We start from the raw sequence: 16,090 nt of genomic DNA, 5'->3' as shown, positions 1-16,090 counted from the left end.
AAGAAAAAGTTCGTATCCAAATTATTTTATTATCAATTTGTTAGAAGGCGGAACTCCTTACCTTATTTTATTTACCACTACCTAATGTGAAATAAAAATCATTCAAGCATACTCAAAACTAATGTGGATTAGTTATGTCAAAATTAAAGCAAAAGTAAAAAGCTATTATGTTACATTAAACATAGTATTACCACCATTTTATATTATTTTCCCTGATTAATGAATACCTCTGAAATGTCACTTGCCTTCTTCATGCACTAAGCTCTATAAACTTAATTATTATTTGACAAGAAATGTGTTTTACCTTTTGCAGTTATCCTTTCACTAAAAATGTTCATCATTTTTTTACTATTCAGTATGTTATAAAGAAATTTGTTGTAATTGTAGCGATTTCTTTTCTGTTCCAGTAACACTTCACCTTTCAGACCCACAGTTGAAAGTAGCTTATTAAATGCTACCTCACCCATCAGTTCTATTAATTCATCTCAGGATTCTCTACATAAAGCTGCTGCCAAGAAAAAGGGCTTCAAGTCATCATTAGGAAGATTCTTTAGCAAAAAGGAAAAAGTGAAATCTAAAGAAGCATTGAGCAAAGAACTTATGGTGCAAGGTGATTACCCTCCTTCTTTTGTATCTACTCTTTTCCTTTATAAATTTAGCATATTATTATTAGATTTATTTACAGTGTATATGTATAAGACAGTCGTGAAATTGTCATTAAGCTCAATTATTAACTAAACTATACTCAATTTGATTTTATTTCAATCTATATTAAATAGAGACACCAAAATTGATGAAGAAAAAGTAAGTATGATAATTCAGTTGTTAACAAATGTAGCTTAAGGGTGAGCAAACTCATTCATTTGCTTATAATTTATTAAATACAAAATATTAAAAAAAGATTTTGCATATTGTCTTATGTTAATGCTAACACTAACCTTATTTTCTATCCCAAGGCAATTTGTAGGGAAGTTTTTATGTATGCTGTATAAAGCTCAAATAGCGTTAACGTTAGGGATAAGGGGAACCTCAACGCTTTGCAAAATCTCTTTAATATCTTAAATACAAATCTTAAAAATGTTGTTTTGAAATGGTCTCCTTATTTGTTGTTTTAAAAAAGTTGTTTTAATTTTGCTGCATCATGTATCTATTAGAGTACGTTTAAAATGCTAGAATTTTCATCCCTCTTTTATAGGCTTAAAATAAGTTTTTTGATAAATTTTCACTTGGTGGTTTATTAAGCAATTCCATCTTGTTTTTGTTTTTTTTACTAGCTAACCATAATATTCTGAACCCACCAACCATAATATTCTGAAAGAGTCAATAATTGCCATTAAATTTTAAGTTGTTTAAATTTTCTGTATAATTATGATTGAATTGAATTCGCCAAACATTATTTAGTATTATAGCACCAAAAATAATTTAGCAAGTATTATAATTTTAATAATGATTAATACCAATTAACACGTAAAAGAATTCATTTAATATTTACATACGATGACGATTGATTAATAAAATTAGATTTAGTTTGTTAAAAAATACAAAAAAGAAATTCGCCACATCATGCAACATCAGATACTGAGTACTGTTGCTGAGAGAGAATGTTTATAGCTCTTGGGTCACAAGTGAAAAATGAAGTTATTTTCAAAGGATATGTAGGAGATAGGATAGCTTTCAAAGGATAGCTTACAACAATATGTTGGTTGTTGTTTTTTCAAAATCGTGTAATTTATATTCTTCAGACTTATTTTCTACCATAAATTAATACAGATTTTATTAAGGTATTTTACAAAGTAAGTTTCCTTTTACTGGGGACTAGCTTTAATTGAAGTTGATTTCTCTTACGAGAATAAGACCTGTTTTCCTTCAGTGTCCTCTTTTTAATTTCTGTGATTCATAATTGTAGCGAGTAAATTACAAATACCATTTCTGAAGGTATTAAAACTTACTTATCATTCCAGTTCTCTCTATGACCAATCTAATTCTTCTTCCTTTTATTATTTTTAATTTTATTTTATGCAAAAAGTTATTTTAGAAATTTCAATATAGACATTCTGGATAAATCTACATATCCTAATTGTATTGACATGCTATTTTAATCACATTTTTGATGTTCTTATCTCTACCTATGACATCTATGTCTTGTAAATGTTACTTTATCTCATTACAACACATTTTCCATTGTACTCTAGGATCTGGTGGATTCCTTGAAAGTGAGGCCTCCACTCCAGTAGATTCTACTCCTCCTTCTGGAAGTGTTGTCCAGAAAGCCGAATTTTGCCGCAGAGCCAATAAAAAGTATGGTTTTATTTTAATAACTACCACAAAGAAATATAGTTTTATGATTAAGAAAGGGAAAATATTGAAGGATATTTCAGTTTTAATTGCCATTTTTTATTTCATAAAATTTATTTTTTATAAGTCAATTATTAACTAATTTAAATATTTTCAAGATATGTTTTATTTTGATTCTAGAACTTTATAAAAAAAATTATTATAAACTATGCCACTTATTTTTAACTTACCTACTTTCTTACCTAATTTTACATGAATTAAATGTATTATACGAGTTGAGCTTATACTTCGGCTTTTAATAAGCTTGTAATAAGGTTATAATAAGCTTAATGAAATGGGTTAAAAAGCTGTATTTAAATTTTTTCTTTTTTTCATTCTCTCTATTTACATCTTTAACTGAAGAACTATATTTTTTCAGTTAGTTCATGGATATTTTTATTCTTTGCATCTAGCTTCCACTCCTCTCATGTGAGACATGAGCTTCTAGCTGAGTCTATGAAAGCAGGTACTCCTTTTGCCCTATGGAATGGTCCTACAATAGTTGCCTGGCTTGAAGTAAGTGACTAGAATTATATAAGTTTCATTGTTTGCTCCAATAATGAAATAATAAGGAATTTTCAAACAATTTGTTATACAACACAGATGTACTAATAAGGGACTGTCTATGTACAAGTCGGCTCAAATTCATATACTGTACATGCTAGGCTTTCGTTAAAATTATCGTCAAAAAGGAAGACAAACACATTGGGGTCACAAATTAATATTTAGTCGGGGAACTATAAAAACCTGGCTAATAGCTTATGAAGAATGTGGATGTACAAATCATCAAACCTTTTGATTACCAGGTGAAAGGTGAAGGTCTTTTAAATCATCATCTTTAAAACCTTTCTGTTTCCTCCAGCTTTCAAACGAGTCTTGATAATTTTAATCTAGTCTTCTTCAATAGTGATTTGTCAAATTTGCATAGTTTTTTTCCCTCATAATTAGCAACCCCTGATATGCATGCATTTTTCTTCAGCTTTGTCTGAGGTTTCAAAATATGCATTAAAGGTGCAAATGAGAGAACACTCAGTGTACAATTATAATTTACGAGGTAGCTGCTTGATATTGACGAAGGTATAAGTAATATTTTATTTAAGAAATTTTTATTTTAAATTTTAAGAAATAAAAATACCTAGGAAGTACATATATTTTTATTTAAAGTTGTTTCCCCCTAAACTTAATGGGAAATTTCATTCCCTTTCTATTATAAAATGTACATTTTTTTTTAATTTTGCACAGCTTAAAATTATTTTTATATGTTTAAATTAAATGGTACTCTTCTTTATAACATTATGAGAAAGGAGTTGATGTGCCTGAATACAATAAAAAACCTAAACAGTTATGAAAATGTACCAGTATTTCAAAAGATAAGTTATGGGCAAATTGAAGTAAATTTTAAACTCTTGAATTTTCTGAGGCTCTATAATAACCGTTATATAGGTCTATAATGTCCTTTTCCTTTCATTAACAAGCCATATGTTGAAATGTAATTACAATACTAATTCATAATTTGTAAAAATTGTGAATTTTTTTCTTTTTATGCAGTTATGGGTTGGCATGCCTGCCTGGTATGTGGCTGCTTGCAGAGCTAATGTTAAAAGTGGTGCTATAATGTCTGCTTTGTCAGATACAGAAATTCAACGAGAAATAGGTATCAGTAATCCTCTTCATCGATTGAAACTGCGCCTTGCTATTCAAGAAATGGTTGCACTAACAAGTCCATCTGCTCCAAAACCTTCTAGAACTGTAAGAATTAAGTTTGTTTGTTTTTTTAATTATTTTTACATTTATTTTATTCTTAGCTGCAGAAATTGTTAAACTTTATTACTGTTTTGAGTAAGCAAATCTTTATGAAAATGCAAGCAAGAGCATAACTGCCTTATCTCCCCTATCCTAAAATTTCTCTTTTATGTTATCACCCTTTTATTTTACCCTTTTTTTATTTCTTCAATGATAGCTGCTTTGCAAGAAAGAAAGAACTGTATTCAATTTTTGTAAATAATTTTCTTTTGTGCAAATATAAATATTTTCTTTTGGAGGATTGTTAGACTAAGATTATGTGATATTTTAGTGTCATTTTTTATGCAAACACACTTATCCTCTCTGAAGAAACTCATTTTGACTAATGACCTTTCAAGAAGCTTTTTGTTAGAGATTTTTGGAAGATTCTATGGACGCTTTTTCATTATACAACATGGCAACCATTAACTCAGAACAATAAGCAGGATGGAATTATTATATCTTTACAAAATAGCCTAGCAGACTCTTTCCGTCTGTGTTGTTTGTTGAAATTTACATTTTTTCAAAAATATCTATTTAACTCCTATTCTTTTAAAACAGAAATTATGTTAGCGATGTCATCTATATTTAGTGAATTATAATATTTGCTAGAGTTGAAATGATAAATAAAGTTCTGTACTCGATAATTATATGTAAAGAAAAACAAATGAATAAAATATATATAAATATATTCAAATTTGGATTATAAAAAGAAAATAGCCTGTAAAAAATTGGCACATTTTTATAATTTTTTTCAAATTTATCAGAAACTTCAAGTTTAATATTATGCATCATAAATAATAAAATAGTGTTTGTAATTACATAAATTTTAAAGAGTACAAATCAAAAGATAACTATGACTTATATTCTTCAAAAAGCACTGATTTTTTTAGGAAAAAAAAACGGGACAATATATAGAAGCAACTGCTTTGGTGCAAAAATGTTGGTGAGTTTTGACAGGATATGAGAATTGCTATCAAACAGAATATGAAGGTTGTCATATTGGCGAGTAAGAAAGTGTGTACAAGTCTGCAGTGTTATTTACTAGGCTTGGTATCATCAAGCAACTATCAGATCCGTTTGATATTGTGTCTCAAAAGTGGTCTAAATGATTGAAAATGATAAAATTTTGCAATTTAAAATCTTATTTTAATCTTTGTTAACTATACAACTATAGTCTACTTTGATAAATCAAAATTTTGCAGGCATCAATAAATGACGATATGTACTAATTTTTAATCGAGTACTTTTGGGGGGAAAGAAGACTCAAAGTGTATTTGATAACAAGCTTTTCACAATTAACATGCAATGAACCAATGTCGCATATATGACGGCAAAAATCATTTTAGTGTGTTTTATTTTGGCAGATATTTTTTTACCGAGGCTCAAATCCTGAAATAAAATTGCAAAATGTTAAAAAAAAACTTAAAACTTTTCAGAGCTTAGCCTTTGGTGAAATGAACCATGAATGGATGGGAAATGAATGGTTACCAGCACTAGGCCTTCCCCAATATCGGTCAACTTTCATGGAATGTTTAGTTGATGCTAGAATGTTAGACCATCTGACTAAAAAAGATCTACGAGTTCATCTTAAAATGGTTGATAATTTTCATAGGTATGCTGTTGATTTTTATAAATGTAGTAAAATTACTAAGACAGATTAAAGGAGCAAAAAAATTATTTTTAGTTAGAGTAAAAATAATTTTAATGAAAGATTTGCTTTACTCTTTTTATGGCTGCCCTTTTTATTTATTTCAAATTACTAGCCGAAATTTTTTTATAATATTGACTGTTTTAATGTATCACTGTATAATTTTAAACATTTTCACTCTTTTTTTTTACCATATGTTTTCCTTTTAAACACAATAACCAACATTTTAAAGTGACACATTTTTTATTGTAGATAACTTTAAAAACACCAATAAAAAGAATATAATTTCGATTAATAGTACATCTATTTATCTAAGATTTCTTTTTATAAAAACGTAAATAAATATTGATAAAAAAATATTTCAATAATTTTTATAAAATTACATTTTAACTTAATCTAATATACGAATTCTTCCTATAACATTAAGTGTAATCTATTATTTAAATGCAATTAAGTATTATTTAATTTTTTAGGTAAGTAAAAAAATTTTTAATTAATTTAGTATTTACATTCTCCCTATTAACCTCTATTTACAAAAAAATAAAATTGGGGGAATTATCTCCCCACACATATCTGATCAATTCACTAAGTATCAATTTTCTCTGAATACAATATATTATTCCCTCTTTATGTAAAATATTTTATTTGTTTGTAAAGGTTTAATGAGCCATTCATAAGTACTTGGATAAAAACTGTTACTTACAAAAGGTACTGGCATTATTTTATTGAAACTATATCATACTCTATCAAAGTTATAACATAACAAGTAGTTATAGCCATTAGGTATAGCTTTATATATTTTGAATAGGGTTAATGCTTACAAAAATATATTATATGTAATTTGCCAACTGATTGTACAATGCTGATAAATGTTGTAAAATTTATAACCACAAAATTGAAATGCTTCAAATGACATTTGATCTAACGATTTTATTTTTGTGAAGTTTTTTATTTTTGTTCACAGTTCGAAGGGCATCTCTAAAAAAAATTGTCTGACACCAAATTTTTAGACCTTAATTGACGTAAACTGTGATCATTGTTATAGTCTACTTTTTAAAACAATAATTATGCAACTGAATCATAATTTTGTTACTACATGTTTGGAATTATGTTAACTTTATCTTTAAATCTAACATAAATTGTTTTATTACACATGCTCTAAATCAAAACTAAGGTTTTATTTTTCTTCATTTTACTATTTTTATTTATGTAGTTTTCAGAAAATATTTAGTATAACTTTTTTCTATTAAATAAAATTGGCATTTTAGAAGTTTCAAAATATATATCAATAAGTTTAATACTTATTGCTCTTCTAGAACTAGTTTACAGTGTGGTGTCAACTGCCTAAAAAGATTAAATTATGATCGGGAAGCGCTAGAAGAAAGAAGAAAAAATTGTGATATGGAATTAAAAGGTAAAATGATCTTCTGCCTCCTATATATGGTATTAATTAAATGAGAGTTTTAAATTCATTCGAAATGTATGAACAAACAAATTAACTATAAAGCATTGTATTCAGCTACATTTAATTTTTTTTTTTGTTGTGAAATACATAAAGTCATTCAGAAACCCTTTAAACCTGTAGCTCCATCTTCAAAACTGTCTATCTTAGAAAACTAATTAGTTTATAAATTCATTATTTACAAAGAATATTCCTACAATGTAGAGTTAGTGTAGAATAAAGAGAGTAATATTGAACAAAGTAGTCCATCATCATAAGTCTAGAAAAAGTATTTTTATACAAAAATTTAAAAAGTATTAAACTGATGGAAAGTCTTAAAATATCTAAAAAATATGTAGCTAACAAAAGCATGAATTAAAAAAACTATAATTAAATTAAAATAAAAGAATGAGACAATTTATGGACCATCAGGGAATTGTTTATTTTTGATGAGAATAGTTTTGGTTTTGAATTTAAGGTTTATAATAACTCAATCCATTTTACAAGGTTATTTTTACGAGTATTTTAATTTTATTTTGCTTAGTTTATGTGTAATTGTCAAATAAATGTGTTTTTATAAAATAAAATAAAAAACTAATGTAGCAATATTCGTGACACTAGGAATAAAATCTTATCTTTGTAGTGCCTAGTCAAATTTTATTGATGATCAATAGTCTTTGTATGTGCTATAGTCCTAAAAATATCCTGCTAACACAAGCATTGATTGAAAAACAGTTCAACGCGATCCAAGAAAACAAATTTAAAAAAACAGACAGTTGATTTTTTGATTAGATTTTTTTTTAAGCTGTGTACTAACCCGTTACAGGAAATGAAAATGATAAAAACCTTTTTGATGTTTTAATATTTTGACCTGTTACTGGAATTGGAAATTATATTATCTTTGTTGATGTGTAGTTCATGTTTCAAATAAATGTTGTTTTATAAAAACTGACTTACAGCTTGATTAGGTATAATATCTTTCTGAATGAAAAAAAAAAAAGTTTTTGCTCACATTTTGAACAATTCTAGTGTCTAACTGCTTGAAAAATTATGATACACATCCAATTACATCTCGAACCTCAAAGTTATTTCATAGTTTCGCATTTAACTAAAGTATAACATCTCCTTAGAAACAGCACATATTGCATAAACCATAGCCAAGCACTTATACCTATTTTTTTTAGAATTTTAGCTTTTTTACCGCATGGTAATAAATCCATAATTTATTGATTTTAAATAAGCAAATTTTGAAAAATTGAGTCAGGTCCATGGCTTGGAGCTTTTTGAGCAAAAAAAAATTTCAACTTTTTAGAATTTTTACAGTTAATTTTTATCGGAAAATTAAACTGCAATAAAAAAGTTAAAATCTTAAAGAATAATAAAGAACATTCTTACTGAATGTGATTTAATCGTTCTACTGGAAATGCACTATTCGAATTCTCAATTTCTAAATATATATTTCATATGAATTTTTAGTTTGATGAAAAAGTGACTAAAAAGGTTTATTGGAAAATATTTTGGCATTACAGTGACCTCTCACTTATGCACCACCTCTTTTATGCACCTTTTTCATTTATACAACGATTTTTATAGGTCCCAGTAGATTAGATAGTAAAATAATGATAAACATCCTTCGTTTATGCGTCGCTCTAAAAGTCAATTTTTCATTTATGCGCCGAAATTTTAGGTTAACATTTTAATTTTTTAATCCTTTAAATATTTTTTCTTTTTTAAAAAAAAAAATTTTAAATTAAAAATGAAGCAAATAAGCAATCCTTGTTACAGATGAAAAAAAATATATGTTGTTAGATCCTATTGAATTTGCTTCCCCCTGTGACCTTTTCATTTTTGCTGTTTCTGGAAAGACATTCTTTCTAGAATTTTGAATAGGGTGACTTATCTGTTACACTAACAACAATGAAAGCCCATTCATCTTTTAGAAAATGACCATTCCTCTTGTCCAGAGGTTAGTTTTACTCCCATGCTGTTTTCTAGAGAAAAAAAAAGACACCTGGAATAGGAAAGATGAAAGAGACCGCAATCACTTACTTGCAGTCAGATGGACATTATAAGTTATAAGAAAATAAAAGGAGGTGATGTGTTTAGCGACATTAGTAATCGAACAACTTATTGTGCAGCATATTATGACATCAAGTACTTTTCTTAGAAATTTATCATGTGATGTTTCACCCCCTCCCACAAAACTCAAATTTTTTGTGAAGAAGAGTTCATTTATATCTAACTAAAACTTGTGGACGATGAGAACGTGGTGGATGATACTGACGAGGATGATAAAGTTCCTCTAAATCACACAACAGTATTGGAAGCTTTAGACACTATTCGTGATTATTTACAATTTAATTTTGTTTCTGAAACTCCCCCTTATCCCATTTATATGAACTGGAGGAAACTATTTTTGAAATACGTCGGCAAAAGCAAATACAAACATGCATTAAGATTATTTTGTAAGGAAATAAATTGTCTTAAGGTATGTTAAATTTTTTCTTTGTATAATTATAGTACTAAATAACAAAACAGTATAAATATTAACATTTAATCTTTAGAAACATATTTATTCATATTGTCACTGCAATTTACGTTGCGTTTTAGAATTTTGAAGTTTTTCACATATGCGCCTCTTTCACTTATGCACCTTTTTCTCTTGGCCCCTTACACCGGTGCATAAGTGAGAGTTCACTGTAATAGTTTATTTTCAAGACATTTGAACTCTATGCAAACTTGTTAATTTATAACAAAAAAGAAAAGGGAGGAATATCTCCACTCTTCCTTTAATGAAAACCAATTTCATCTTTTCAGTTTGTTTTCATTGCCAGAACAGCTTAGAGCAAGCCCCATGTCACGGAACTGACCCATTGTATCTTCCATAGCTTAAAGCGTGGAAAAATTTATTTAACTAAGAAAAGAAGAATGGTTTGAAATTGGACTTTTTATGTGCAAGACTATCAGAACAATAATAAATTGAAACTTTACTAATTTTTTTTTTCTCTTTGTGATTTAAATGCTTAAAACAACACTCATTTTAATTTTATACTTATGTTTAGTTTAATAATTTTCATTCGATTGTTGTTCTAATTGGTAACTCTGTATCTTCAGATGTTCTAATTTGGTCAAACGACAGAGTAATCAAATGGATTGATGGCATAGGCTTGAAGGAGTTTTCAAACAATCTAATTGAATCTGGTGTTCATGGTGCTCTCATAGCATTGGATGATTCATTTGATCATAATGGAATGGCTTTAGCTTTACAAATACCTACAACAAATACGCAAGTAGGTTTCTAACTTTCTAACAAATAATTTCTATATAATATTTCTATGCAATAAATAACACTATATTCTAATAGTGTTATTTATTGTGACCAAAAACAATAAGCAAACTTAATTTCTTACTTAAAAAACTAACTCCCAATTTTCAAGCCTATAAAAAAGGAAGAATATATTTATCAAATTCATTACTTTATATAGTGTATAATATCTCATTTTGGCTACCACTTCAATTTTGGAAAATCTTCCGACAAGAATTTCAAACCTGAAATATGTTTTGTAGTAATCACAACTGAACTATGTGTTTTTGTTTGACTCAGACACTTGATAAAATTGAGAAAATTTCGTAAAATTTCTTTCATCATCGTCGGTGCAATAGTCCGTGGTAGGTCATAGCCTTCTCCAAGATTCTGTTTCATTCTGACCCGATTTTAGCAACAGTTCTCTAGTTTTTACACTTCGAAAGTTCAGTACAAAAAAGTCCTTATCTATAGAATCGGTCAATTTTTAAATGCAAATCATAAAAACAAGGCTTGCTGATATTTCACTATAAATTCTTTTAACATTATATGATATAATGAGAAAGTTTTTTAGAATATAACTTTATTATTAATATTATAAAAGAAATTTTTTTGTAACTTAAGTAAAACACACACCATTACAATTTATTCATGAAATGTGGAAGTTTTATTGCTTGAGTTTTACATTGCTGTGTTTGAGAAATATAAAAGAGGAATATGATTTTACGTTGTTTTTTTCCTAGGCAAGACAACTATTAGAACAAGAGTTTAACAACTTATTATTGAAAGGAACAGAAAGGAGACCTGATGAAGTAAGATATTTATAATGCAGTCTAAAATCAATAATTTAAACTTTTATATTCCCTTTCCATTCATATATCCTTTTCCTTCAATGTTATAAAAATAATTTACTGAAATCTTTGCTTATTTTGAAAGAACTTTATATATTCTTATTTTTTTATCTAAACTACTTTCTTTATATGAAATTTATTGTTTTGAACCTGTAAGAAATGACCGTACTTTCTTGTATGCTACATCTTTTTTCTGCACTGATTTTTTTCCCATTGAGATTTTATCTTGCATTATTTGGAAATAGTAATATAAATCATTTATGTGTTGTTATCAATGAGAACTACATAAAGACTATTTACAACTCAATCTAATAGCTAAATTTAAGAGTTTGAATTTTTATGGGGGAAATTTGGAACTTAATCCACTAATCGTTATGCCCGTAAAAAGTTGTACTTTAACCTACAGTCTTCTCCGCATAGGTAAACCAGTTTTTGAATGGGAAATAGTGTATTGGGGAGAAACATTCTCCCAATTTTACCCATTTGTTATGCCGCCAGTGGATTAAAAGAACATACCAATTTATAATTTTAAAAGACACAAAATATATGTATCCAGTAAATGGGATTCAGCCTATGCATGCATAATTCTCCCTGAAAAAAAAATCATTAAAAAAAGTAACTTTAAAACCCAGAAAAAAAATTTGCATTAGTTCCATCTTTGTGTTAGTCTTGTATCTTTTTTCCCTCTAATCTATTAATCAACATGCACAAGGTAGCTCAAAAAAATTAAATCTCCTCAAATTATTCAATTTTGTATTTCAAATATCCAATAGTTAGACTTTGGTTTCCTACAATGTAGGTAAACTCTCAATTAATCCTCAGGGAATTAAAAAATTAATAGCATAAAAATCTATCCCTTTTTCCTGTTCTTCCCTTTTTCGCCTGCTTTATCAACCCATTCATTCTTAGCTATTTCAACATGTGCTGGTATCCATTGCAATGCAACATTCATTCCTTTTATGGCTTAAAAAAGAAAGAGTTCTCCAAGATTCAATAATTTTGGATTCCAGGACATATGTGTGGAAATAGATTGGATGGCTGCAATTGAATCTGAAATAAATTACTGTTAGAACAATTCAGATTAAAAACATAATTGAATACATAATAAATTCAATTGTTCTAACAGTAATCTGTTCAGTTACAATTTTAATTGCCTACTACTGTTCTCCATCAAAATTGGTCTGAAATGAGCCAAGGGGGATATAGAATGCAAAATGCTCTGAAAACACATGAGCTCCTACTTTGTCAACTATTTTAAATCCATTAGTAAATAATATGAAGCTAGTTACTCTTTGGATAATAAATTGGCTCCATAGTAGCTGCATTTTGTTCAGCTTTGCTTGATGATGTCCATCAAATAAAATTAATTTCTTATAGATTCTATTAGTGCAGGATTTGATAGTTTTATTAAGTTTTTCTATGGGAACATCCAGAAATGCTTAATCAGGTTTCAGTTTTAAAACTTTAGCCAAAAATTTGAGTTTTCAATCTTTGTGGTCTAAAGATATCAGAGTTTCGCCACAAGTCTGTTGATGGTAATCTGATTAATTTCTCGCATAATATTAACTTTTTTGTATAATTTCCTAAAGTAGTTAATAGCCTGTACTTGAGTAGCTTTAGTAGAGTTATGATTAAATATCTAGAAATCGTTAAATCTTAGTAAATATGGTTATGTATATAAGTTTTTAAATTACAATTAAATTCACATTAGTTAATCACAAAAGTCTGTAAAACTCTTAAAACTTTATTTTGGAATTATGAAGAAATTTTAGTACTTTGTCTGGCGAAAGACCAAGATGGTAAGATCATGTAGCTAGCCTTGCAGTGCTACCTTATCTTACCCTTCAATTCTCTTAACGTTAATTTCTCCAAATGATGTATAACATTCCTTCTTGCAACATTTATTTTTTTTTTCCTTTATAGGCTCATAAGCATGCAGTTCATACTGTGGGTACTCATCATAATGTGCAAGGGGATCGCTTAGTTTGATGGAAGATATCACTTAAATGTGCATATGTTGTGGTTAATTTATTATATAAAGTTACAAAATAAAAATGTAGATTACTTTTCATGTACATACAGAAAAACTTGTTGAAAGCTCACCTTGTAAAATAGAAGCACATTTGTACAAATGCCTTTCATTTAAAACATGTGCATTTTTCTTGTTGTAGATTTCAGAATTTGAAGTGTGGCTAATTTGTTGGATTTTGTAAAAATTTACTTTCCCTCACATTCTGATATCAATTATGTTATTTCTTCATCAAATTATCCCCTTTGTCTTTTAAGTTGTAAAAACAATATCTTGTTTTTATAGAATTTTTTAATTATTTTTCGTAGATTTGCCTATAATCTGTTATAATTTTGCATTCGAATTACATCAAGTTAATTATAAAATAACATGTAAATTATAGTACTGGAAAATATATTCTTAAAATCAAAATGTTAAAACCAGTAGTACGTAAAATATCACTTCATCTAGACTGAATGTTATGGAACAGAAATTGTATAGTAATATGGTTTTGCTTTTTAAACCTTGTTTTAAGTATATTCAATACCAATGTTATCTGTGATAAGGAATAGTGAATAACAAATTATTGGTTTTTCTTTATTGTTTAAAAAACTTAAATCAGATGGATAAGAATTTTGAGTTAATACTTATATTATTTGAAAAATGGGTTGGAAATTTTTGTAGATTTTTTTTAACATGAAATCTTGCTTTTCTGTTGTTCAAACCTTTTTTAACCTTACCTTACAGAAACAGGTATTATTTATTAAACACTTTCTATATAATGTAGTTTATCTATTGTTGCTTTAATCATTATTTTTAAAAAAAAAGTAAAACATAACACTGACAATGAGTCAAACTATTTAATTTTATTGCTTGCAATATTTAAAATATATATAGATTAAGCAAGAAATAAATTTCTCACATCAGAGGACTCTAGAATAGAGTCTATCAGTCCAAATGAGATAAAATTTGAACTACAAATACTTCAAAGATGCACTTACATATACTAAATGAAATATTTTACTTCAAAATTGTACCAACAGATGCAGATGAATCTGTTATGAAAACTTTAAATATTAGCTTTAGTTGAACATGAGAAAGTTGAATTAAAACTACTGACTATTTTCTCCAACATGTTCATCACGCATGTTTTAGTGCAAAATAATATTTTCCATAGCTGGCCAGAGCGAGTCTGCTGGAATATCAAGAACATGGCACCAACACAGTTGCTGGCTTTTAAGGATATATATTATCCTTGATTATTGCACATTAAATGTTGTTAATAGGCTTGCATTGTAATATACAAAAGTTTCACATTTTCAATAAAAGTAAATACTGTTTGTTCAACAGATCCATCTGCTAGTGAAATTTTATACCGATTTTTTTTTTTTTAATTATCAAGCGTATCATTTGATTCATCTCTAGTTCAAATTTTATCTGATTTTGCATTCTAGAGCTTTCTGGAAGTGAAAAACTTATTCTTGCGGACATTATATTTACAAAAACTTGATGGAAACATGCTAGAGTTTAGTATTTTTAATTTATTACTGAAAAAGAGCTATATGAATTCTAAAAACTTGCTTATTGTAATTTTTCATTTATGAACATTAATGTGGTATTAATTCATTGGAGTTAACTCCAATTTTAAGTTCTTCACATTTGTAGTACCTAAAGTTTTAACTAATTAAGCTCAGGATAGTTTTTAAAAATAGAACTACATATGCGTTTATACTTCGGATAATTTTTTTAACATTACTACAGGAAACACGAGAAAACCCCTCTCTAATTTGTCAACAATAACATTTTGAAATTTTTAAACATATTTTTATGTTCTCATTTGTTTTTATGTCCTGAAAATTAAAATAGCTATTGATTTAACTTACATATTTAAACAAGTAAAAGTCACAAAGTTAGGCTTGATTAAATAATCTCAGAAATCTGAATGTTAATAGATATTGACCATAAACTAATTTATCATTGTACCTTTTAAATAATATTCACAAATATTGCAATTTTTTTTAATTTAATAAAATATTTAAAATTCATCATAAATTACTGATATCAAATCTTGTATGTGTAAAAAAAAATCACAAAATTTATATGAGGAGTGTATTTTTTCCCATTCTAACTAGTTTCTTTACGTCAAGGTCGAGATAAAAAAAACTATTTAATGAAATTCAGAAATTTGTATTTCAAAAGTGGTGCTACTGAAATTTATATTAATTTAAAATTTTGTGATTCTAAAAAAAATTGACAGTTTCACTTTATTAATAGAATCATTACTCTATAGTTTTAGCAGAATCGTCACCTAACACACTTATAATAATCAAATATATATAACTTTTTTTTTTGCAAGGGATGCTATTTTTATCATTACAAACTAATTTCTTTAATTTTCTATTTCATAAAACTAACTTTTTCGGTTAATTTTTTATAACTTTTGGAGTTAGATAGAAACATTTTATTGCACAAATTAGCTGTAGTATTCTGAATGAATGCCTTTTGAATAATGCATAAGAAAAGCTCTCGAGAGTAAAGTTAGAAGGGTCCAAGTATACTCAGCTATTTGTTTTTATTACAAGTTTTGATAAGATGAATTTTTTATTCCTAGTGTGGCACATTTTCTGCCGCCATTACTTTTTTAATTCTGTACGTAATTTGCGTGGACGATTTTCCTTCATGATGAACAAAACAACTGTTCAGAGTTTAAACTTTCAAT

At 27.5% G+C, this 16,090-nt stretch overlaps 1 protein-coding gene across 4 annotated transcripts in view; it reads left to right on the top strand.

Annotated features, from left to right (window-relative positions):
• Positions 1-13,418, top strand: part of LOC107447453 (liprin-alpha-1) — a 132,476-nt gene extending 119,058 nt beyond the window's left edge. For all 4 annotated transcript variants that reach the window (XM_071182222.2, XM_071182221.2, XM_087161025.1 and 1 more), the window contains 9 exons: positions 408-610; positions 2,193-2,298; positions 2,748-2,850; positions 3,883-4,083; positions 5,556-5,731; positions 7,084-7,181; positions 10,323-10,498; positions 11,256-11,324; positions 13,287-13,418. In XM_071182222.2, coding sequence (XP_071038323.1) covers positions 408-610; positions 2,193-2,298; positions 2,748-2,850; positions 3,883-4,083; positions 5,556-5,731; positions 7,084-7,181; positions 10,323-10,498; positions 11,256-11,324; positions 13,287-13,352 — 1,198 coding nt within the window. In that variant the 3' untranslated portion in view covers positions 13,353-13,418. The remainder of the gene's footprint in view (positions 1-407; positions 611-2,192; positions 2,299-2,747; positions 2,851-3,882; positions 4,084-5,555; positions 5,732-7,083; positions 7,182-10,322; positions 10,499-11,255; positions 11,325-13,286) is intronic.
• The last annotated feature ends 2,672 nt before the right edge of the window (positions 13,419-16,090 follow it).

This window comes from Parasteatoda tepidariorum, chromosome 4 (assembly GCF_982258835.1).
Source record: "Parasteatoda tepidariorum strain Cologne lab strain chromosome 4, Ptep-v5.0, whole genome shotgun sequence".
Taxonomy (NCBI): Eukaryota; Metazoa; Arthropoda; class Arachnida; order Araneae; family Theridiidae; genus Parasteatoda; species Parasteatoda tepidariorum.
This window is presented reverse-complemented; position numbering and strand designations above follow the sequence as displayed.